The following is a 24,352-nucleotide window of genomic DNA, read 5'->3' as shown; positions in this document are numbered from 1 at the left end:
TTAACATTTGTCTATTAAATAATTAATGTAAACTTTACATATTATATTTCATAGGTTAATGGTACATTTGTTATTTAATTTATATATTTGATTTTAATAATATTAATTTTAATTTTTTCTTATATTTTTTTAATTTATAAAATTATTTTATTAGTTTTCTCAATTTTAATGTTTTCACATATTTATGAATAGATAATAATAATAATAGTTTAGTGGCGAGGCCCCATTATTTTCAGCATAAATCCAAACTAGGTCAAAAACTTTTCTTTTTCAGAAAACGCGAAAAAGTGAGAACGGAGAGAGAAGAAAAGGGAGAGAGCAACTGAGCAAGAGATGGCGGCTTCTGCGTATGATAAAGCAGTGGAGCTCTATTCAGTGATATACATCAAAGGCCTGAAGCCTCCCAGGGAGTTTACTGAAAATTTTGTGGCCCCCATTTTAGATCTCATAACATTCCTAAAAGATTATCAAAAGCCTTTGGCAAAAGCTTACGAATGAGGGAGTTGTAATAAACTCTATGGGAAAGCCAGAAGAGAAACAAGTAGCTGATGAGGAGATCATAACCCAGATTAAGGCATGGGCTGAGACTTGTAGAAAAGGCACGATGTTACTTACAACATCCGATGGTGACTATGGTGAATTGATGACCTCGTTGGAGAAGTCTGGTAACATTCGACATTTTCTAATTTACATTTCTGATTCTCTGAACTATAATGTTGATCTTTACCAGAAAACGAACAAATACCCTCTCTAGTATGTTCTACAACGTCGACATGGAATGAGTAGAGCTTACACTACCGAGCTTGGACCTGCTGGATCAATGGTTTCTCCTACCTTGAAAATCGTTGTTTGGGCTGAAACAAAAGAAGAAGCGTGTGTGGATTGGCTAGCCACTAGGCATGGGATTATTACCGGGGATCTTTTACACCTGTTGAATGGAGTGTCTATTCCTGAAAGAATACGAAGGTCTACTCAAAGAAGTCGAGAACGAAGGTCTACTCAAAAAAGTCGAACGTCTTTCCTCTTAGAAAAACGTAAAGCTTGATGCTACCAACTTGATACTAAATCTGTTTGCTCTGTTTTTCTTAGGTCTTTTTGTTTGTTCATGATTATTACTCTGTTTTTAAAGGCATTGAGAAACGATCCTCAATGCAATTTAGGATTCTTGAAGCTTGATGCTACAAACTTGATACTAAATCGGTTCGTTCTGTTAAAAGAAATAGTATAGTGGATAAGCTAATAGTTTAAGTAGATTATTCTTTTACAATTTTTAATTATTTATATAATATATCACAGTGGGAGTTTCATCATTAAATTCGCGAGGTTTCTATAATCCTAACATTAACATCTACAAAATTAGTTTACGACGTGTCTATAATTCAAAACTGACAAATGATTGTTTGAAAATTGTAAGTAATGCATTGTTGAGAATATTATTAGAAAAAACTGTGACATTAAAAGTAGTTACTCATTGGATGAATAGATGATTTAATACTTAAAAATTACATTTATAAAATTATAATATCAAATAAAAAAAATAAAAAAAAACAAAAGAAAAAACAAAAAAACTCGCGGCATAGCGCGGGTGATCATCTAATACATGTAAATTTTCACCATCAACTCTGACTCATTGGAACTGCATCTCCATGAGTGTCGTAGAGATTAAAATTATTCTGGTTTAAATATTTAAAAGAGATGGTACTAGCGATAGCGAAAACCAATAACCTGTATTTTTTTTTTTTGCCAAACTTTGCACATTAAACTTTCATGATAAGTTTCCACAACTTAGAATGAACATAACAAAATACAAAACATAAGTTGGGGTTTTGGTACAACATAATTAAATACTGAACGAGAAATAGTTACCAGATTCTAATTTCTGAATTCTCTAATGCTTTCTTAACTCTAAATTCTAAATTCTCTACTACTTTCTTACTATGTACCTATAGATACCTCTAGAAAAATCGACTAGGTTAAGTTGATTCGAGCTGGCGTGAAGCACCCAGTATAAGGTGATGGGGTGCGTATTCCTACCGAGTAATAACTCGAGGCTGTTGGAGAGAAGTCCGGCTGAGCAGGAGTAGACCAGGGAGATCGTGAGTCAAGAGGCGTCATGGCCACCTCATATGCAGACACCTGAGCAGGCAAGGATGGAGGAGATTTACGCTTCCAAAGGCAGAAGATGATGACAGCCACAGCAAGAACGAACAAGATGCAGATCAAGATCAGGTCACCCAAGGAAATGCTCTTACTAAGAGTCATTCTGGCAGCTGAGAATAAAATGCACGCCCAGGGATCCAAATAAGAGCGTACGGAGATGTTCCCTAATCGGCGACAAGAGACCTCAGCAGGTTTCTTCTTCTCTCTTTGAAAAACTCTTGGTCTGTGAGGATTTTCTTCCTAGAGCTTTCTCAAGAAGAAGATCGACCAATAACCTGTATTTAGAAACAACAAATATATTTCAAAATTTTAATTGAAACTAAATTAGAGATGAAATATTTGAAATGATCGAAAACGTTTAAAAATTAATTTAAATATTCAGTTCGTAACATGTTTTGGGCTGATAAAATGGGCCAAAATTGCACGGCAATATTACGCGTGGTTGAAACGCGGTGATAAATCGCGTGTATTGACAATTTTTATCTTACTCAGTGAAAAACAAAAACATAAGGCCATCTTCATCGGTAGAATTGGTAGGAGTATCTCAATATATTGTTTTTTAATCATTATCATATAATATTATTATTTATTTAAATAATTATTCTGAAAATAATTATTTAACCTGTTAAAATATGACATGTGGTAAGAAGAGTATCTCATGGTTTCTCTGCAGAGAAACTTTTCTTATTCTCTCTCCTACTTTATTATTATTTTATATTTTTTAGTGGAAGAGAAACCATGTGAGAGACTATTGATGGAAATGCTCTAAGTCTCCTAGAAAAATGTAAAAAGGTTAATTATGGGCCAGAGCGGAAGACCAAATTTTATTTGCATGGTTTGGCAAAGTGCCACTAAATCAATTTGTGAAAATCACAATCCAATTTGTGTATTTAATTACGAATATACATAATTTCACCAACGTGTTTTGGCCATTTACATATTATATACTCAAACTTGGAGAGTCCTATAAAGTACGTGTTTGTTTAAGTATACTCTTAAGATCACAACGAAGGGTATTTACTATAAGATACTATAAAGATGAGAACAAAGCATGCATACTAAATTTTTACTTTATAAACAAATATGAGAGTGAACATTTACGTTAAATGTAACTTACTTCAAGCATTATGGCGTCAATCTCCAATTGTGTGATAGTGTTTGACTGCAACATCCTCATCTCCTTCTGTTTGCCGCTGCGAAGCGGTAAGCTCCTCGTAAACTCTCAACTCCTAACGAGGCTTGGATGAGTGAAAATTGAAAATCAAAAACCGTTAAACCAACTTTAAATTCAACAATCTAAAATCTTAATTGGGTGATCTTCAAGAAAATTAGTTACTGAGATTTTGCAAAAAATTAGTACTTGAAATCTAAGCTAATATTTTTGCAAAAAAATTTTTTTTGTTTTTTTTCCCAAATATAAGAGCATCTTCGTGAGGGAGGATTTTAGAAGTTTCTTAAGTTAATAAAACAATAAAATTTAATATTTAATGATGAATGAAACTTAGAGGCCCTCTTAGCTTAGAGGTGCTCTTAAGTTGCTCTTAGTTAATTGTGGTGGTGACGTGGCAAGGTTTTATTGGTTGGAGTGGTAAATATTAAACTTCTTTCTCTATTATTTGTTCTCAAAATTTCTTCTAAATCCCTCAAAATTTCTTCTAAATCCCTTACGGTGACACGTATACGTCTCTTCATATATTATTTTGGCTCTTACATAAGAGCACCTCTTATGATTTAGGCCAATTAATGATTTAATTTTATTAAGGATAAATGTTAAGAATCCCTTAATAACCCACCGGTAATGATTGGTTAATGAGTCAAAAAATTTAGAACTCTTGTAATTGAACAAGAACAGTTCAAGTTAAAGGGCAAATTGGTCCATAAAAACCTGAATAACTAATATTAGTGAAAGCCCAACTTGACTTTGTCAAAACATGGTTGAGATTTGAGAAACTCAATACCTTGCTGAAAATCTCTTAATATAAAACCCTAACTGCAACGGAAACTCAAAATCAGAATCCCAAACCATCTTTCGCCGACGTAGCTTCAACGACCTTCTCGAACGTATCTTCATCTAATCCTTGATAGATTAGACAGAGAGCTTTCTTGTCTCTCTTTCTTGAGTCTCTCAAACCATCTTTTTGAGTTTGAGAAAGACTACCTTCATTCTCCGGTTCAATGAAACCTTTCTCGACTATCTCCCACACGTCATGTGCTCCTAGGATAGCCTTCATTCGTAGACTCCAATTATCATAGTTGCTCTTTGTGAGCACCGGGACTTGGAAGGGAACATTGTTACTCGCCATCTTTAGGATCTTCAAGCTCTGATACCACTTTGTTAGAGTAAAATTCTTTTAGAGGTAATGGAGAAAGTGTTTAAGTGTTTTGAGAGAGTTTTTTAGGAAATAGAACTTTTATTACTTTGCTTTAAACTTGAATACAACTTCACAACATTGCAACATTTGAGAGGGGGAGGAAGTATTTATAGCCTCCAAACTACAAAATATCTAAAATATTTTAATCCTAAGTCTAGAGAGTTCTTACATAAGATCTAGATTACATTATTCAAATTATCTAGATTATTCTATTAGAGTATCTAGATTTTTATGTTTAAGGAGGTGGAAGATGATTCTAGAAAATTTCTAGAATCTTTTAAGGAGGTGGAAATGATGATATTTCTAGAGAAAACTCTAGAACTTGGATTTGGCCATAATTAATTATTGGATAATTGATCTAATAATTAAACTTGATTCAAAATCAAGTTTAACATTCAACACCCCCTCTTAAACTTGATTTTGCTACTCCAAGCAAACTCCTCATCTTGATAAAGTCTTCACGCTTGAGAGGCTTGGTAAAAATATCGGCTACTTGATCATGTGTCTTCACATACTCCAATTGCACGTCCTTCTTGCTAACACACTCTCTAATGTAGTGATAGCGTGTGTCAATGTGTTTACTTCGATCATGGAAGACCGGGTTCTTCGCCAAAGCTATTGCCGACTTGTTATCCACAAAGATCTTCGTTGGTTCCTCTTGTGGTAAGCTTAACTCCTTCAAGAGGTTTCTTAACCAAATAGCATGGCATACACATGACGTAGCCGCTACATACTCCGCTTCACAAGTGGATAGAACGACAATTGGTTGTTTCTTCGACATCCATGTGAAAGCCGTGTCTCCAATGTAAAACACAAAACCACTTGTACTCTTTCGGTCATCTACGTCTCCACCCCAATCGCTATCGCTATATCCAACAAGCTTGTAATCACTAGTAGTTGAATAATGTAAGCCAAAGTTTACGGTACCTTTGATATAGCGAAGAATCCTTTTTGCCGCTTTGAAATGAGTTGTTGTTGGATGCTCCATGTAACGACTAACAACTCCGACCGCATATAAAATATCGGGCCTTGTGCATGTTAAGTATCTCAAGCTTCCAACCAAGCTCTTAAAGGTTGTTGGATCCACTCCTTCCCCTTCTTCTTTCTTTGATAGTTTGATTCCGCATTCCATTGGTGTACAAACGGGATTTGAGTCATCCATCTTGAACTTCTTAAGTACCTCCTTAGCATAGCCTTCTTGAGTTATGAATATTCCATTGTCTTCTTGTTTTACTTCAATTCCGAGATAGTAAGACATCAATCCAATGTCCGTCATCTCGAACTCCTTTGTCATCTCTTTCTTGAATTCTTCGAACATGCTTGGATTGTTACCCGTGAATATCAAATCATCTACATATAAGCATGCGATCAATATATCTTCTTTTTGAATTTTGATATAGAGTGCATGCTCATATGGACACTTGATGAAATCTTTCTCCTTGAAATACTTGTCAATTCGAGTATTCCAAGCTCTTGGGGCTTGTTTTAATCCATAAAGCGCCTTTTTTAGCCTCAAGACTTTGTCTTCTTCACCTTTGACTATGTAGCCTTGTGGTTGCTCAATGTAAACTTCTTCTTCAAGATCTCCATTTAAGAAGGCCGACTTGACATCCATTTGATGTATCTTCCACTTGTTTTGAGCCGCTAGTGAGATGATTAGTCTAACCGTTTCTAGACGAGCAACGGGAGCAAATACCTCGTCATAGTCAATTCCGGCTCTTTGAATATAACCTTTTGCAACCAATCTTGCTTTGTATCTTTCCACTTCTCCTTTAGAGTTTTTCTTTGCTTTATACACCCACTTCACGCCAATTGTCTTGTGTCCATTTGGAAGTGAAGTTAACTCCCATGTGTCATTCTTTTGTATTGATTTGATCTCTTCATCCATGGCATTTCTCCAAGTCTTCTTTTCAATGGCTTCTTGGAAATCCATGGGTTCGCACTCCGCAAATAAACAAAATAAGGTAAGGTTTTCTTGATTTTCGGTTACCTCATAGAGCTCTTGTATACTTCTAAAACGCGGAGTCCTTTCACTCGAACTTTCTTCTATTTGAGAACTTGTTGGTGAAGTTGGTGGTGTAGTAGGCTCTTCACTTGGTGGCTCCTCTCTTGTTGGCTCCGGCTCATCTTCTTCAAAATGTGGAAAGAAGTTATAATCTTCTTCATTTGAGTTCCAATCCCATTCTCCTTCTTCATCGAACACTATATTTCGACTAATAATTGTCTTCTTCGTATCGGGATTATAGAGCTTGTAGCCTTTGGAGTTGTTATCATAACCAATGAAGATATACTTCTCACTTTTGTCATCTAGTTTGCTCCGCTTCTCATCCGGTACATGAGCATGAGCAATACTTCCAAAGACTCTTAAATGAGAAACACCGGACTTTCTTCCGCTCCAAGCTTCTTGTGGTGTTTTTCCGGAGACACTTTTTGTTGGAGATCGATTTAATAGATAAACCGCACACGCGACCGCTTCCGCCCACAACTCTTTTGGTAGTCTCTTACTTTTGAGCATGCTCCTTGCCATCTCAAGAATTGTTCTATTCTTTCTTTCCGCTACACCATTTTGTTGAGGGGATCTTGGCACCGTTAATTGTCTTCGAATGCCGTTGTCTTCACAATACTTAAGAAACTCCTTGGATGTAAATTCTCCTCCACGGTCGGATCTCATGGTTTTGATCACAAGACCACTCTCCTTCTCAACATGGGCTTTAAACTTTTTGAAAATTTCGAACACCTCGGATTTTTCTTTCAAAAAATATACCCATGTTTTTCTTGAAAAATCATCAATAAAGAGAAGGAAGTAATTACTTTTACCAAGTGATTTCGGCTTGATTGGACCACACACATCGGTATGTATTAGCTCCAACGATTTTTGTGCTCTTGAACTTGACTCCTTTGGAAAGCTCATTTTGAATTGCTTTCCAAGTAGACATCCTTCACACACTTGATTTGGATGATTTATACAAGGTAGCCCTCTCACCATTTCCTTCCTTGAAAGCAACTCCAATCCTCCAAAATTTAGATGTCCGAATCGAAGATGCCATAGCCAAGACTCCTCTTTGTAACACATCTTAAGACATTGTGCAATGTCATTTCGAATGTTGAGGACAAACATTCTATTTTTCGACATTGGCACCTTGGTAATGAGATTGCTTTCTTGGTCTCTTATTGAAAGGTTATTATCTTTTAATCTAATATCATAACCTTTCTCTAAGAGTTGTCCAAGGCTCAAGATGTTTGTCTTCATGCTCGGAATATAGTAAACGTTGGAAATAAATTGATGATCTCCATTCTTCAATCGAATGAGAATGTTTCCTTTACCTTTTACCTCCATCTTCGATTCATCTCCTAAAGCCACATTTCCTCTCACCGATTCATCAAGCTCCGCGAACATACTTTTTCTCCCGCACATGTGATTACTTGCACCACTATCGAGGTACCACTTATGATTCTCTTCTTGTTCATCTTTCTTGTAGCTAGCCATTAATAACATGTCTTCTTCTTGAATTTTTTCTTCAACGTAGTTGGCCTTCTCCTCAAATTTTTTGTTGCTAGGAGCTTTACATTCAGAAGCATAATGTCCAAACTTCCCACAATTGTAGCATTTGACACTTGATTTATCGTATCTTGATTTTGGGTGTCCTTTCCCACGACCTCTTGATGAGTTTTCACCTCTTTGGTTTGTGTTGTCTTCATGTGGCCTCCAACCACGTCCATTTCCATATCCACCACGACCTCGTCCTCGTACTTGACCACCACCTCTTCTTTGGTAACTTTGGCCGTTTTCTTCTTTTGTAATTTGCATATTGAGGACTTGTTCGATGATATCTTCTTTCTTCTTCTTCTTTTCTTCATAAGCTTGTAATGACCCAAGAAGTTGCTCTATTGTCATAGCTTCTAAATCTTTTGTTTCTTCAATGACGGTGACAATATGCTCAAATTTTAGATCCAATGATCTAAGAACTTTCTCCATGATTCTCACATCATCTAGCTTCTCTCCATTTCTTTTAAGGTTATTAGTAACCGTCAACACTCTTGAGAAGTAATCGGAGACAAGTTCACCTTCTTTCATTTGTAGTGCTTCAAATTCTCCTCTTAGAGTTTGAAGACGTACTTTCTTGACTTGATCGGCACCTTTGTAAGAGGTTCGAAGCTTCTCCCATGCTTCTTTCGCCGACGTAGCTTCAACGACCTTCTCGAACGTATCTTCATCTAATCCTTGATAGATTAGACAGAGAGCTTTCTTGTCTCTCTTTCTTGAGTCTCTCAAACCATCTTTTTGAGTTTGAGAAAGACTACCTTCATTCTCCGGTTCAATGAAACCTTTCTCGACTATCTCCCACACGTCATGTGCTCCTAGGATAGCCTTCATTCGTAGACTCCAATTATCATAGTTGCTCTTTGTGAGCACCGGGACTTGGAAGGGAACATTGTTACTCGCCATCTTTAGGATCTTCAAGCTCTGATACCACTTTGTTAGAGTAAAATTCTTTTAGAGGTAATGGAGAAAGTGTTTAAGTGTTTTGAGAGAGTTTTTTAGGAAATAGAACTTTTATTACTTTGCTTTAAACTTGAATACAACTTCACAACATTGCAACATTTGAGAGGGGGAGGAAGTATTTATAGCCTCCAAACTACAAAATATCTAAAATATTTTAATCCTAAGTCTAGAGAGTTCTTACATAAGATCTAGATTACATTATTCAAATTATCTAGATTATTCTATTAGAGTATCTAGATTTTTATGTTTAAGGAGGTGGAAGATGATTCTAGAAAATTTCTAGAATCTTTTAAGGAGGTGGAAATGATGATATTTCTAGAGAAAACTCTAGAACTTGGATTTGACCATAATTAATTATTGGATAATTGATCCAATAATTAAACTTGATTCAAAATCAAGTTTAACTTTCAACAGGCAATGCTCACGGCGCAGAGAGAAGAGAAGGCCAAATTCATGTCAGACACTTTGCGGAAGTACATTTCCCGCGAAGAATGTTCCCAAGTACTGGCTCTTTCAACTTCTGATTTTTCTTTCGTTTTTTTTGTTACCCTAATTCTGTTTTTTTTTTGGCCCTATCAACATATCTGTGAAATTGACTTGCTTCTCAAGTTCTTGCGATAGTGATACTTGAAATTACGAAATTCACCAAACTGATACGAATCAGAGAATTGTCTTTATCTTTTTTTCTTGTGAACACATAAGAATCTGATGTTTAAACCCACAGTTTCTCAGAATAGTTCATGTGTATATAATGTTCCAGGCTAAACGGCGCAAGACCTATAGGCAAGAGATAATATCCAATTATCAGGTGAGGAGCCTTTGCTCGTCTTTGCTTTCTTAGACTTTCTTTATGCAATGTTTCCTTTTCTTGCAGCCACGTTTCAAGGGGTTGTATAAACTTGATCCCAAATTGTTTTTGCTTCCCTCGTTCCGCAAGGCGATCAGCGAAAACACAGAGGAAAGCTTCAGACGTATCATTTCTGAACCGTTTCCTGGTGTTTTTGTCTTTAAAATGTTTCAGCCTGACTTCTCTGAGAAATTGCTATTAGAGGTAACAATAACCCATCATCTTGCCACTTATTATCTGCCGTGCTCTTACCTCTTTGGTTTACTTTTGTTCATTTTCTGCTGTTTGATTAACCAGGTAGAGAATTTCAGAAAGTGGGCTAATGAGACAAACTTCACGATCAGGAGACCAGACAACACGAGTAAATACGGTGTTGTACTTGACGACTTTGGCCTGGATATTATGCTTAAGCAACTCATGGATGATTTTATCTTTCCTATTTGCAAAGGCAAGACATATATTTTACTTAAATGCATTCGAAAGACTTTTATTGGTTAAAGCTTATTTTAAGAAAATACAGCGAAACTTAACTCTGTTGTTTTGCAGTATTCTTTCCTGAAGTGTGTGGAACAATGTTTGACTCTCACTATGGATTTTTTATTGAAAATGGTGAAGATAGGGATGCTGACGTAGGTGAGTCTTGTGATATTACTTTCCTGAAGTGCAAACATGAATTGTGATACCTAGAGAAAAACCAGAGTGAATTCTTTAATAGCAAAACATTAATCTGGTTTAGTATAAGATTAAGCAGTGATCTTTTAAATCTGCAGGCTTTCATGTGGAAGATTCAGACATAACATTGAATGTTTGTTTGAGTAAACAAGGTGAGGGAGGAGAAATACTTTTCGCAGGCGCACGATGCAATAAACATATGGATATAGATCCAAAGCCAGAGGTATTTGAGTCCTTTTGAGTAGCTTCCTTTGTACTGTTACATTCCTATATTCAGTAAATGGCAAAAGGGTTCAAGTAATAAAGGAACCAACTATTTCTCACTTACGCAGGAATATTTTGATTACTGCCATATACCGGGTCAAGCTATACTTCACCGTGGCTGCCACGTCCATGGTGCTAGAGCCACAGCATCTGGTCGTCGGGCCAATATGATTCTTTGGTGCCAGAAGTAAGAAACTTTGAAGCTTGCCTCAAGATTTCAGATCACAGTTGAATCATATTTTTTTTCTGCTTTTCCATTGCAGCTCTTTGTTTAGAGAGATGCAAACTTATGAACCGGAATTCTCAGACTGGTGCGGTCAATGTGTCCATGAAGAGAAAGAAAACAAAAGCCAGATTCTTGCTGTCAAAAGAAAGGTAAAAAAATGACACGATTTTGCATAAGTTTATAAGTTGTTTTGTTTAAGCATCGTAATCAACCTTTGCGTGTCCTTATTGCAGGAGATGTTTAGGATAGAGAGTGAAGCCGAACCTCCACGAAAAAAATGAAGTTTATGCTTTGATAGTTGTATGGCATTAATTGACGTTGCTTAAAAACAAAAACGCACGCAACGGCAGGATTGACATAGAAACGTCTCAAATCCACCACTCATATTATTTCGCAGTAATTTAGGTTTATGCAGTAAAAATTTTAGAAACATATAGAAAACGTTTTACTTCCGTAGGTGTTTGAGTCATTCTCTTGGATGTTCAGACGTGTCTTAAAGCTTCGAGTACGCAACATGGCTTTTATCTTCTCATTGTTGGCCAATCCAATAATTTTCTTGCCTACTTTTGTCGTTCTCTAAAGTCAATTTGTTGGGAGTTATTGATGATTATCCGGTTATCCCCATATCACACCCGCCTTGAGATTTTGTCCTTCAGAAGAAACCATTTAAATTGATTTCATTTGCTGACAACTTAATTATATTCTCTCCACCAAAACAAAGATGATTAGAATTCCAATAAGTGAACAACATCGAACATATTGAGGGACTAGACCACACTTACCTTAATCATGACGGTGGTAAATAGAATCTAGAAAAAAGGACATCGAAAATGGAACGAACGAAGTCGAGAGAGCGGTGGTCTCCTAACGCGCGCATGACTCGCTGGAAAGTATTGATCAATGAACGTAGATGGAAGCTAGACATCATTGTAACGACAGCTTCCTCTTTTCTATTCTTTTTCTTTTTCGGAATAACTAAAAAGATGTAATGAATCCATAGATGGGAGCTAGGCATGATCCATAATAACAATAGAGCATCAATCGATCATGAAATAAACAAATAATAAATTATTAATATGTAGTGAATCAACGCGTATATTGTAAATCAATAACAAAGACATATATAACTAAATAAACGTAAATTAAATTATGGATCTAATTGGTAACCAAAAACTGTACAAGTTTTTAATTGTTATCTGGAGCTGTTAGCTTTATCGGAATAGTGCAAACCTGTTAGAAATAATTGTACAAAAAAATTGAGAGTAAACTTTTTTTTTTAACGTTTTTGATAAAGGTTTTGTGATTGGTAACAACTTACGTGATACAGCTAAACTATACTTTCAACTTGAATTAATTAATTTTTGTTTCAGAACTATTTTATGCTAGTGCTCTGCGTGGACCCAATCTATAATCTACCTAATCCAGCAATTTAATTAAAAAACTTATCAAATTTGGTTTGCTGTGCTATGAATCACTTAATCTAGTCTCTATTTTCATTTTCCTTGTTATACTGTACAACATATAGAAAAGCATTTCCGACCAAAAGATATATCCAATAATCCCACTCACTGGTAAATAGAGCAATACTTCTTTGTTTATCTCCACTATTTGAATATGGAACATCATAAAAACGAAAAGAAAATGAAACGCCTTCCGTTGAGGTGAATCAAGAGATCCAAAATCAAATATGAGTTTAAGATTCGAGCTCAAGGATTTAGAAGAGTTGACGTCAAATGTGAAGCAAGTACAAGACGATTTGTTGGAGGAGATACTTCAAATTAATGCGAACACAGAATATCTCTGTCAATTTCTCCATAGAAGTTCTAGTAAAGAGCTTTTCAAGAAAAATGTACCAGTGGTGAGCTACGATGATGTGAGACCTTATATCGAACGTGTTGCGAATGGAGAGCCTTCAAATATCTTTACGGGAGAAACCATTACTAATTTCTTTCTAAGGTAAACATTGTCAAATCTTAGAAGCCAAATTAAGTATATAGTTAACTGATTAGTTAGTTTTTAACCTTTTTAATAATTGAAAAATTGTGGTGCTGGTGACTTTGTTTGTGTATAGCTCTGGAACTTCTGGAGGGAAACAAAAGATCTTTCCTGTGAACAACAAGTACTTCGAGAATATGATATTCATCCACGCTTTATGCTCGTCCACTATATCCAAGTAAATATTCATATATCTACAAATTTTTCACTAAGTGTATGTGTGACTTCCATCACCTAAACTATCTTTCTATTAACGGTATATAGGTACATCGATGGCATTGGGGAAGGAAAAGTGATGGCGTTTCTCAATACTAGACCGTTTAGTAAAACTCCCTCTGGTTTGCCTGTTGCTCCTCTATCTACAAGCTTTGCTATGAGTGATTATTTCAAGAACCGGCCATCAAAGTGTTACATTAGTCCCGACGAAGTCATATTGTGTGTGGACAACAGACAGAACATGTACTGAAAATTATTGTTTTACATTAGTCCCGACGAAGTCAAGGTATTGGATTCTGTAATTAAGTTTAGTTTTGAAAATTATTGTTTTTGTGGATTTGACTTTGATAATACTACAAAAGCATCTAAATTGTGCACTTATGAGTACAAATTTTGGTCTAAAACTCGACCTAACTACAACAAGCTCCAGTGCATGAGTCCGCACACAACGGAGGGAGCAAATAGTCTGGATGAAATGGTGGGATAGACTACGTAGCACTACATGCAACTAGAAATTGTATCACGCGTTGCATAGTTTTAATATTAATATTATAAAATGTGCTATATTTTTAGTTATATTAAAAATAAGTTTAGTTACTTTTAATATAGATTTATATTTTATTGTTTTATATACATAAATTTATTGTTCATTATTAAATAATTATTTTTCAAGACTAAACATTTGTAAGAAAATATAGAGATATTTCCCACAAATGTTGTTCTATCAAGCTTCTTTAGCTCCCTCATTCCTCTTTCAATACCCAATAAACACAAGGAAAAAGATTCAGAGTCTTAACTTTAATCAACCCATTTTAACTAGATTTGATATAATAATTAATATAATATACAGTGGCGGACCCAAAAATCTTTTTAAAATCAAATCATAACTAATTTTTTTTCTTCTTAAAAATACTGTTAAACAAAGTACAAAAATTCTTTTATAACACATCTTAATCTAAATCTGCATTTACTATGGTGGAGATGAATAATATTTTGATCCATGTGGTAAATTAAGATGAAGATGAAATTTTGAAACCAAAGAGCGAACGAACGTTTCAAACTCAGTAGAAAAATAGTTAGGTCATTAGGCTTAATTTAGGTCAATAGGATATGATTTAATGAGGTTTCGTTGGTTAATTATTGACTATTTTAATTTTAGAAACATAAATACTTATGATAAGTAACTTATCTATTGTGGACTTTTTTATAATTTTCAATCAAACCAAACACTGAACTGTAATTAGTTGGGTGTCAAAACAAATATTGAGTGGGTTCAAATTACTAAGGCCATAAACTTTTAAAGAAAAATCAAATTTTATGGTGGGTCAGTTGAACCCCCTTTCTTGTACATAGGTCCGCCAATGATAATATACCATCAACTGTATCATGTGAAGATTGTTTCCCGAGTTGATTGATCCAAAGAAGAGCTGTTTGGACTCCTTAACATTACTAGTGCGGCCACACTCTCGGGGTACAAAAGAAGTTTTGCAGTTGAGTGGTCAGAAGACCAAAAGATACAAGACTTCTTTCAAACATTTGCATGATGCATGATCAGGATATAGAACAGATAAAATTAATTTAAATATAATTTAATGATCATGATATGAACTGAATAAAATTAAAAAATATAATTTAAAAAAATAAAATAACATAAAATTGAAATGCTGAATTAATTCGACTCATTCAGAAAACACGACAAAACAACAAGCCAACCACTCTATTAATTTTAGAAATATATAAGTTGATTGATTGATAAATTAAATATGGACACACTAAGCACAGACCAACCACCAATTTTGTTTTTGTCGAAAACCAACCACCAATTTAAACTAGATAAGATGAATGCAAGAACGGGTACACTAAAAACTCTCTTCTGGAAATTCAAAATATTATTTTTGGAAAGTTTATTAATTATTAAAATATGTTTTTTATATAATTTTTTTATTTAAAATAATAGAATATATTTTAGGGCAATACATATAGTAGAATTGTAAGAAGTGACTCAGATTTTAGTGTTCGGGTCTAAGTGTGGGAGAAACTATCGGTGAAAGAGAGGGTTCGAAGTCTGTTGTGATTCAAGGGAAGCACGTGAGAAACACGTGAGGCGAGCTGACTAAAGTCATAACAAGCTTGAGGGCGTTTTGGTCTTTTCGCATGAGCTCTGTAACTATATCTTCTTCTTCTTCTCTGTAATTCGTTAGATCGTGATAAGAGTTTGTTGAGATCAAAGAGAGAGAGGAGTGTAGTGAGAGAAAGCTTGAAAGCATTGTAACAGAGACTAAGTTCCCAAGTTCTAGTGGATTTCCGGAGAGGTTTCTCCGGCGAGACGTAGCGTTCCGGTTTGGAACGTGAACTCGTTAAATTCTCTGTGTTCAGCTTTTCTTTTACTTTCTTTCAGTTCTGATCAATTCGATTCTTAGTGCTGAAGTTGATTCGTGTGTCTGTGAGATTGAAGTGAAGTTAGATCTTTACAAATTGGTATCAGAGCTCACGGTTGTTGAGCGAGTGCGAATCTAAGATGGTAGGAACTCCGATCGCGATCTTTGATGGATCAGGAGATTTCTCCTTGTGGAAGACAAGGATTATGGCATATCTAAGCGTCATTGGACTTAAGGATGTTGTCATCGGAACATCGTCTCTGCCGCTCACTGCAGAAGAAGAAGAAGATCCGGAGAAAAGGAAGAAACGAGACGCAGATGATGCAGCAAGGCTTGAGCGATGTGATAAAGCAAAGAATGTGATCTTCCTTAATGTTGCAGATAAGGTCTTAAGAAAGATCGAGCTATGTCAAACTGCAGCAGAAGCTTGGGGAACTCTAGATCGATTGTTCATGATTCGATCTCTACCTCATAGAGTCTTTACTCAGCTAAGTTTCTATACTTTTAAGATGCAAGAAAACAAGAAAATCGATGAGAATATTGATGATTTCTTAAAGATTGTGGCTGATTTGAATCATTTGCAGATTGAGGTGACTGATGAGGTTCAAGCAATTCTATTGCTAAGTTCGTTGCCTTCAAGATATGATGGTTTAGTTGAAACCATGAAGTATAGTAATAGCCGAGAAAAGTTGAGGTTAGATGATGTGATGGTTGCAGCTCGAGACAAAGAAAGAGAGTTGTCACAGAGTAATCGATCTGTATCAGAAGGGAATTTTGCTAGAGGAAGACAAGAAGGATCTTCCAACAATAACCAAGGGAAGAAGGGTAAAGGGAGATCAAGATCTAAGTCTCGAGATGGTAAGCGAGTATGCTGGATATGTGGTAAGGAGGGACACTTTAAGAAACAGTGTTTCAAATGGCTTGAAAGAAACAAAGATAAAGGATCAGGATCAAGTTCAGATAAAGGAGAAGCGAGTATAGCTAAAGCTGAATATGATCCAGCAATGGTTCTAATGGCAGAAGAAGAGAATCTTTTTGTTTCAGGGAATACTGCAGACGAATGGGTTCTAGATACAGGCTGTTCATTCCACATGACACCAAGGAGAGATTGACTTTCAGATTTTAGAGAAGTGAAATCTGGTTATATTAAAATGGGAAATGATTCTTTGTCTCAGGTAAAAGGAATTGAAACATAAGAATCAAGAACTCTGATGGGACACAGATTACTTTAACATAAGTGAGATACATGCCAACAATGTCTAGGAACCTAATTTCTTTAGGAACCTTAGAAGACAAAGGATGCTGGTTCAAGTCTCAAGATGGTATTCTCAAGGTGGTTAAAGGATGCTCTACTGTTCTTAAAGGACAGAAAAGAGAAACGTTGTATATACTTCTTAGAGAAGCTGAGATAGCTGAATCAAATGTCTCTGAGAAATCCAAAGATGAAACTGTGTTATGGCACAACAGACTTGGTCATATGAGTCAGAAGGGAATGGAGATATTAGTGAAGAAGGGTTGTTTAAACAGGGAAGTGATTCATGAGTTGAGGTTTTGTGAAGACTGCATTTATGGGAAAAATCATAGAGTCAGTTTCCCATCTGCTCAGCATATTACAAAGGAGAAGCTAGCTTATATCCATTCAGATTTATGGGGATCTCCTCATAATCCAGCATCTTTGGGAAATTGTCAATACTTCATCTCCTTCATTGATGACTATTCCAGGAAAGTGTGGATATATTTTCTTAAGAAGAAAGATGAAGCTTTTGAGAAATTTGTTGAATGGAAGAAAATGGTGGAAAATCAATCTGATAAGAAGGTTAAGAAACTCAGAACTGATAATGGCTTAGAGTACTGTAACCATTACTTTGAGAAGTTTTGTAAAGAGGAAGGCATTGTAAGGCACAAGACTGTTGCTTACACACCTCAACAGAACGGTGTCGCTGAGAGACTCAATCGAACTATAATGGATAAAGTTCGCAGCATGTTAAGTGAAAGTGGTATGGAAAAGAGATTTTGGGCAGAAGCTGCTGCTACAGCAGTGTATTTGATAAATCGATCTCCCTATACTGCAACGAACTTTGAGCTGCCAGAAGAAAGATGAACAGGAGCTTTACCGGATATGAGTTCATTGAGAAGGTTTGGTTGTTTGGCTTATGTACACGCAGATCAAGGGAAGTTGAATCCTAGAGCAAAGAAGGGAATATTCACGAGCTATCCTGAGGGTGTTAAAGGATATAAAGTTTGGCTACTTGAAGAAAAGAAGTGTGTCATTAGTGGAAACGTGATATTCATAGAGGAAGTGATGTACAAAGACATTAAAACTGATTCTCAGAACAGTTCTTATGAAGAAGTCATGGAGAACATAGGAGAAGGTTCTAATCAGCTGATATCTAATATCACAGATCAAAGTATGACAGAACAAGAGAGCGTTGAGCAAGGTGGAGTTACTGAAGAACAGACTGTTAATGAACAGAATCAAGTGCAGACAGAAACTCATGAAGAAGAAGGAAGCAGCAGTGATAATTCTACCGAAGAAGTGGATCTCAGTAACTACCTACTAGTAAGAGACAGAGAGAAAAGAACAGTAAAGTTGAACAGAAGATATAATGAGTCTAATATGGTTGGTTTTGCCTACAATACAGAAGATGGGGGTAGTTCTGAGCCTAAGACATATCAAGAAGCATTAAGTGATCAAGATTGGGAATTATGGAATGGAGCTATGAAAGAACAAATGTCATCCATGGGAAAAAAACCACACGTGGGACTTAGTAGATAAACCAGTAAATGCGAAAATCATTGGTTGCAGATGGGTCTTCACGAGGAAAGCTGGTATTCCCGGAGTGGAAGCACCTAGATTTAAAGCTCGGCTGGTAGCCAAAGGTTTTACACAGAAAGAAGGTGTAGATTATAATGAAATCTTCTCACCAGTTGTTAAACATGTGTCTATCAGGTTTATGCTCTCAATGGTGGCTCAGTTTGACATGGAGCTGCATCAGATGGACGTTAAAACAGCATTCCTACATGGATTTCTTGATGAAGAGATATTGATGGCTCAACCTGAAGGTTTTGAAGATAAGAAATACCCTGAAAAGGTATGTTTACTGAAAAGATCCCTATATGGTCTAAAGCAATCTCCTAGACAGTGGAATCTGAGATTTGATGAGTTTATGAAGAGTATTGATTTCACTAGGAGCGCTTATGACAGTTGTGTATACTTGAAGCAGCAAAGTGATAAGTCATATGGGTATCTACTCCTATACGTAGATGACATGTTGATAGCTGCTAAAGAAAAGTCAAGTATCATGGAGTTAAAACAGTAACTGGGTAAAGAGTTTGAGATGAAGGATTTAGGTGAAGCTCAGAAAATTTTAGGCATGGAGATTGCTAGAGATAGAGCTGCAGGTGTGTTGACTCTATCACAGGAAGGTTATGTGAAGAAAGTTTTGAGATCTAGTCAGATGGATCAGGCTAAACCTGTGTCAACACCACTAGGAATCCATTTCAAGCTCAGAGCAGCTACTGAAAAAGAGTATCAGGAACAATTTGACAGAATGAAGATTGTACCTTACTCAAACACTGTTGGAAGCATCATGTATTCAATGATAGGCACGAGGCCAGATCTTGCTTATCCAGTTGAAGTGATCAGTCGTACATGAGTAGACCATTAAAGGATCATTGGCAAGCGGCTAAGTGGGTCTTGAGGTACATGAAAGGCACAAAGAAAAAGAAGCTTTGCTTCAGGAAGAATAAAGACTTCTTATTAAGAGGTTACTGTGACTCTGACTATGGTGGTGATTATGATAACCGGAGGTCAATCACAGGTTATGTTTTCACTATTGGTGGGAACACCATTAATTGGAAATCACGGCAGCAGAAGGTGGTAGCTATCTCTACTACAGAGGCAGAATATATGGCATTAACCGATGTTGTTAAAGAGGCTTTGTGGCTGAGAGGTTTTTCTGAAGAACTTGGTTTTTCACAGGAGAGTGTGGAGGTGAATTGTGATTCAGAGAGTGTTACTGCTTTGGCAAAGAACTTTGTACATCACGAAAGGACAAAGCATATTGATATCAGGTTACATTTCATTCGAGATATCATAAATGCAGGTCTGGTTAAAGTGGTGAAGATTGCAAGTGAGTGCAATCCTGTAGACATTTTTACTAAGGTGTTGCCTGTGGAGAAGTTTGAAGGAGCATTGCATATGCTCCGAGTTACTGAGAACTGAGAGGTGAATCTCAGGTACTGGAGGGGAGATCCAAGAACTAGAACAAGTTGAGACAAGGAAGACAATCAGAGTCAAGGTGGAGAATTGTAAGAAGTGACTCAGATTTTAGTCTTCGGGTCTAAGTGTGGGAGAAACTCTCGGTGAAAGAGAGGGTTCGAAGTCTGTTGTGATTCAAGCGAAGCACGTGAGAAACACGTGAGGCGAGCTGACTAAAGTCATAACAAGCTTGAGGGCGTTTTGGTCTTTTCGCATGAGCTCTGTAACTATATCTTCTTCTTCTTCTTCTCTGTAATTCCGTTAGATCGTGATAAGAGTTTGTTGAGATCAAAGAGAGAGAGGAGTGTAGTGAGAGAAAGCTTGAAAGCATTGTAACAGAGACTAAGTTCCCAAGTTCTAGTGGATTTCCGGAGAGGTTTCTCCGGCGAGACGTAGCGTTCCGGTTTGGAACGTGAACTCGTTAAATTCTCTGTGTTCAGCTTTTCTTTTACTTTTTTTCAGTTCTGATCAATTCGATTCTTAGTGCTGAAGTTGATTCGTGTTTTTGTGAGATTGAAGTGAAGTTAGATCTTTACAAAAATAAAAAAATAAAAATAAAGAGTAAGAAAAATTGTGGACTGCCACATAAACAGAAAAAAAATAGTAAGAAAAATGTTGTTCTTTCGTCAAACTAAATGACATACCAGCAACTAATATCAAACTGTACATACCAGCCACTAATATGAAGATAAACAATTAAAACTTGTACTTGTTCCCTATAATCTTTCCACATCATATCTCAATAAATGTTGAAAATTGAAATCATTAACTATTAAATTGTTTTATGTGATGATGATATGTGTAGTCTCGTGGGTTGTACTATTTCGTGCCCTACAGATTACATATTCATCTAAAACATGATAAAAACAAATTATTGGAAAAAATGTTGCATAGCTTGACTCCGAAAACTAATGAGAGCATGTAAATTCTTCTAGATATGTCTATATAATTTGTGTAGGTAACAATCTTTTTTCTTTTATATATCAGTGTTTGATGAATACATTGTATTTTCTTAACTGTTATAACAAATTTGATGAGGAGATGAGAATTACTTCTCATTTTGTCAAAACATTTGAAAATACAAATACATTGGAAAAACAAAAAATTAACAAAAATAAAATAAAATCTTAAATATATATTGATAAACAGCAATTAAGTAGCATTCTTTTAGAACTAAACTCCAAATCTGGTGTAAAAGACAAAGTATGAAAGTCTTGAACAACCACTAGACTGAAAAAATCGAGTTAATTAATATTAATGAATTAGCATTTTCCTATCTATTAAGATACAAATAGATTAAAATAGTTGACAGCTTACTTTTGTTGTTAAATCGACTCGCACGATTGTCCAAGTTCTGACTGACTTGCGTAATAATCTATGCAAATAAAAACAAATCGGTTGTGACATTCTTTATACAAATTAGTTTGTTTAGTGTTATATACTGCCGTATAAAGAACCCCTTAGCAGAGATGAGAGATCAAAACCAAATAAATTAAAAAGTAAATTTATTGAAATATGATGAATCCAAGTTTAAATCTGATGGATCTGGAGGAGCTAACATCGAATGCAAAGCAGATACAAGAAGACGTATTGGAAGAGATACTCACACTTAATGCCAACACTGAATATCTTCACCGCTTCCTCCACGGGAGCTCTGATAAAGTGCTTTTCAAAAAGAACGTACCGGTGGTTACCTATGATGATGTTAAGCCTTATATCGAACGTGTTGCGAATGGAGAGCCCTCGGATGTGATTTCTGGTGGACCTATCACTATGTTCCTCCGTAGGTAAATTTCTCATATGGCAATTAATGGATGAACTAGTTATGATGATTTTTAAGGTGTTGGTTGCTTTTTTATTACTCTAGCTAGTACTCTTACATAGTAGTCTCATTATAATTTCGGGTGGACTGATCACTATGTCCCTCCGAAGGTAAAATCATCACATAACTAAAATGGATCAACTAGTTTTGATTTTGCTTGGTATGACTCTAGCTAGTACTCATATATAGTAGTTTTTTTTGTGTTTTGTGTAGCACCGGAACTTCAGGAGGGAAACAAAAGGTATTTCCAGTGAACGATAAGTACATTGAAAAGTTGGGATACGTTATTGCTCTACGATCTCTCGCTATGTCCAAGTAATTTCCTTCTCTTAAGTGTTATATATAAGCTATAACATATGTAATGACTACATTGGTCTACCATTACGTAAATTACATAAGTTCATTTTCATTTGTTTATGCTAAGAATTTTTTTGATATTCATCAACTTTAAAATGTAAAAGAGCTTCCAACAAATAAAGTTGGTGCTGAGACATGAACACTTTTCTTTAATTGATTTCTCAAATGATAAATAAGATACTCTGTATATTTTATCTTTAATTTCCACAACTAAGATCTTTTTTGTTTTGGACTATAGGCATTTTGATAGCGGTGGCGAGCAAGGAAAAGCGATGGAGTTTCATTGCACTAAACCGCCATCGGCAACACCCTCTGGTTTACCGGTCTTTGCTGTATTTTCTTCTTCATGAGCGATTACTTCAAAAACCGACCATCAAAATGTAATTCTGAGTACACAAGCCCTGACCAAATTATATTGTGCCCAGACCATAATCAGAGTTTGTATTGTCATCTTTTATGCGGGCTTGTCCAGCGAGATGAGGTTGTGAGAGTAGGTGCAGCCTTTGCTTTTGTCTTGGTTCGAGCCATCGATTTTCTTGAGAAACACTGGAAGGAATTGTGTAGCAATATCCGATCAGGTCATGTTAGTGAGTGGATCACTGACCTTGAGGGCAGAAACGCTGTCTCCACCATTCTTCGAGGACCTGATTCAATATTGGCTGATGTTATTGAACAAGAATGCAGCCACAAGTCCTGGGAAGGTATTATTACACGACTTTGGCCCAAAGCCAAATATATTGATTGTATTATAACAGGACAAATGTCTCAATACATTCCAATGTTGGAGTTTTATTCCAACAAGCTGCCTATAGTTTCCACAACATATGGGTCTTCTGAAAGTACATTTGGGATGAATGTGGATCCTCTATGCAAACCACAAGATACCTCCTACACATGTGCGCCGAACATCTCCTACTTCGAGTTTCTACCTGTTGATCACAAGGGAGACATGGCAAGCATTGTTGATCTTGTCGACGTCAAGTTAGGGTGCTACTATGAACCGGTGGTCACTAATTATTTTGGTCTACACAGATATCTTATTGGAGATATTCTACAGGTTACTGGATTTTACAATAACACACCTCAATTTAGATTTGTACATAGAAAGAATGTGGTTTTAAGCGTGAGATCGGAGACAACAACTGAAGAAGACATTTTAAAGGCGTTGAATCATGTGGGACTGGTTCTTGAATCTTCAGATTTAATGTTGATGGGCTTCACATGCTATGCAGATATCTCCACATTTCCAGGTCACTACGTTTTTTACTGGGAACTCAAAGCTAAAGACGTTCAAGATGTTTTCGAGCTTGAGGAGAAAGTAATGGTGAAATGTTGCTCTTTATTAGAGGAGTCATTTGATGAAGTATATAGAAAAAATAGGAGTAAAGATGAGTGTATCGGACCTCTAGAGATAAGAGTTGTGCAACAAGGAACATTCGATTCCCTCATGGAATATTTCATCTCCCAAGGAGGTTCGATTGCTCAATACAAGACACCCATATGTATCAACTCTTCTGAAGCCTTAGCAGTTCTTGAAAACAAGGTTCTTGCTCGATTCTTTAGCGAAAAATCTCCTCCTCTTGACTCATAGTGCTTTGTATTCTATATGCTTGAATAAAGAAAAGGTCGTGGAAAAACTATGAACAAAGCACTTGAGATGTTTGTATGCCTATTGGTGATGGTTGCATGTTATAATAACGGAAATGTATGTAAGTAATGTTATTTGGAAACATAGGAGAAACATTTTCACAACTAGCACCACCGTTTGTCAATTTTCTTATCAAATCTTGCAAATATTTGTACTTGATAATAGAAATGACTTTGTCTTTAAACTTTTACAAAAGATATTCAAATAAAATTTAATCCAGGGTAGAAAATAGAATGGATGCAAACAATATGTAATCTTTATAAAAAAAATATTGTGTAAAATTTAGGTCATATAATTTATTATTTTAGTTTAATCAAATTAATTTTTTGTTATATAGAAAAGAAAAAAATTGAATGGAAAAATATAATTTATTTCAATACATAAGGAATGTTTTATATATAAGTTTAAATATTAATAATTCAAAAAAATAATTTCGGTAAGTGTATTCAATACTAAAATGTATTAACTTGGTTATTGATTTTAAAATAATAGAATAACTACAGTATAATTAAAGTGTTTGATAACAAAGATAAATGTAAATTGAAAAAAAAAAAAAATAGATGAGGAAAATTATGGTTTTGCCACATAAGCAACATTGTCTTTCTTAAAAAAAAATATTATAGGGGATAT

General features: G+C 35.7%; 6 protein-coding genes, 1 long non-coding RNA gene and 2 pseudogenes across 17 annotated transcripts; 5 read left to right on the top strand and 4 right to left on the bottom strand.

The window, feature by feature from the left end:
• Window positions 1-333: 333 nt before the first annotated feature.
• On the top strand, window positions 334-2,274 carry AT1G48730 (uncharacterized protein; the record flags this gene model as incomplete). Its single annotated transcript, NM_103768.1, has 4 exons — window positions 334-410; window positions 475-665; window positions 789-966; window positions 2,145-2,274. 4 exons carry the CDS (start codon window positions 334-336, stop codon window positions 2,272-2,274), a joined length of 576 nt encoding a protein of 191 aa, NP_175305.1.
• AT1G48725 (uncharacterized protein) lies at window positions 1,969-3,337 on the bottom strand (the record flags this gene model as incomplete). Its single annotated transcript, NM_001333354.1, has 2 exons — window positions 1,969-2,400; window positions 3,278-3,337. 2 exons carry the CDS (start codon window positions 3,335-3,337, stop codon window positions 1,969-1,971), a joined length of 492 nt encoding a protein of 163 aa, NP_001321577.1.
• Window positions 3,338-4,152: 815 nt separating this feature from the next.
• AT1G48720 (Copia-like polyprotein/retrotransposon) lies at window positions 4,153-4,881 on the bottom strand. The gene has a single exon (NM_001333353.1). It carries the CDS (start codon window positions 4,461-4,463, stop codon window positions 4,170-4,172), a length of 294 nt encoding a protein of 97 aa, NP_001319176.1. The 5' UTR covers window positions 4,464-4,881; the 3' UTR covers window positions 4,153-4,169.
• Window positions 4,882-4,920: 39 nt separating this feature from the next.
• Window positions 4,921-8,979, bottom strand: AT1G48710 (annotated as a pseudogene; the record flags this gene model as incomplete). Its single annotated transcript has 1 exon — window positions 4,921-8,979.
• Window positions 8,980-9,353: 374 nt separating this feature from the next.
• AT1G48700 (2-oxoglutarate (2OG) and Fe(II)-dependent oxygenase superfamily protein) lies at window positions 9,354-11,576 on the top strand (the record flags this gene model as incomplete). Of its 6 annotated transcripts, NM_001333350.1 has the most annotated exons (9): window positions 9,426-9,537; window positions 9,797-9,844; window positions 9,911-10,087; window positions 10,181-10,331; window positions 10,430-10,516; window positions 10,654-10,778; window positions 10,888-11,006; window positions 11,083-11,194; window positions 11,279-11,326. In NM_001333350.1, the coding sequence occupies exons 1-9, from the start codon at window positions 9,454-9,456 to the stop codon at window positions 11,324-11,326; spliced, it is 951 nt and encodes a 316-aa protein (NP_001321690.1). In that variant the 5' UTR covers window positions 9,426-9,453. The 6 variants fall into 6 exon arrangements, with proteins under 6 accessions (NP_001321688.1, NP_001321690.1, NP_001321686.1 ...); NM_001333349.1 differs by having other exon boundaries at window positions 9,797-10,087; NM_103765.3 differs by lacking the exon at window positions 9,426-9,537 and having other exon boundaries at window positions 9,740-9,844; window positions 11,279-11,576.
• AT1G48698 lies at window positions 9,723-12,114 on the bottom strand. 3 transcript variants are annotated; one of them, NR_139850.1, is made up of 4 exons: window positions 11,828-12,046; window positions 10,884-11,695; window positions 10,726-10,811; window positions 9,723-10,566 (listed from the first exon to the last, which is right to left on the bottom strand). It is a non-coding gene; the product is annotated as an other RNA (long non-coding RNA). The 3 variants fall into 3 exon arrangements; NR_139848.1 differs by having other exon boundaries at window positions 10,547-10,811; window positions 10,884-11,127; window positions 11,258-12,114; NR_139849.1 differs by lacking the exon at window positions 9,723-10,566 and having other exon boundaries at window positions 10,567-10,811.
• Window positions 12,115-12,524: 410 nt separating this feature from the next.
• AT1G48690 (Auxin-responsive GH3 family protein) lies at window positions 12,525-13,798 on the top strand. The gene is made up of 3 exons (NM_103764.3): window positions 12,525-13,001; window positions 13,117-13,218; window positions 13,305-13,798. Exons 1-3 carry the CDS (start codon window positions 12,733-12,735, stop codon window positions 13,504-13,506), a joined length of 573 nt encoding a protein of 190 aa, NP_175301.1. The 5' UTR covers window positions 12,525-12,732; the 3' UTR covers window positions 13,507-13,798.
• Window positions 13,799-15,765: 1,967 nt separating this feature from the next.
• On the top strand, window positions 15,766-19,859 carry AT1G48680 (annotated as a pseudogene; the record flags this gene model as incomplete). The annotated part of the gene is made up of 1 exon: window positions 15,766-19,859.
• Window positions 19,860-21,321: 1,462 nt separating this feature from the next.
• On the top strand, window positions 21,322-23,816 carry AT1G48670 (auxin-responsive GH3 family protein; the record flags this gene model as incomplete). 2 transcript variants are annotated; one of them, NM_103763.2, is made up of 4 exons in its annotated part: window positions 21,411-21,682; window positions 21,931-22,032; window positions 22,313-22,397; window positions 22,547-23,784. In NM_103763.2, the coding sequence occupies 4 exons, from the start codon at window positions 21,411-21,413 to the stop codon at window positions 23,663-23,665; spliced, it is 1,578 nt and encodes a 525-aa protein (NP_175300.1). In that variant the 3' UTR covers window positions 23,666-23,784. The 2 variants fall into 2 exon arrangements, with proteins under 2 accessions (NP_001321105.1, NP_175300.1); NM_001333347.1 differs by having other exon boundaries at window positions 21,322-21,682; window positions 22,313-23,816.
• Window positions 23,817-24,352: the final 536 nt, after the last annotated feature.

This window comes from Arabidopsis thaliana (assembly GCF_000001735.4).
Source record: "Arabidopsis thaliana chromosome 1 sequence".
Lineage (NCBI taxonomy): Eukaryota > Viridiplantae > Streptophyta > Magnoliopsida > Brassicales > Brassicaceae > Arabidopsis > Arabidopsis thaliana.
This window is presented reverse-complemented; position numbering and strand designations above follow the sequence as displayed.

Coding starts and splice junctions, on each gene's coding strand:
- AT1G48720 (NM_001333353.1), bottom strand. CDS start 4,463: ATGGCGAGTAACAATGTTCCCTTCCAAGTCCCGGTGCTCACAAAGAGC.
- AT1G48690 (NM_103764.3), top strand. CDS start 12,733: ATGAGTTTAAGATTCGAGCTCAAGGATTTAGAAGAGTTGACGTCAAAT. Junction 13,002..13,116: donor ATTACTAATTTCTTTCTAAG/GTAAACATTGTC, acceptor GTTTGTGTATAG/CTCTGGAACTTCTGGAGGGA. Junction 13,219..13,304: donor TGCTCGTCCACTATATCCAA/GTAAATATTCAT, acceptor AACGGTATATAG/GTACATCGATGGCATTGGGG.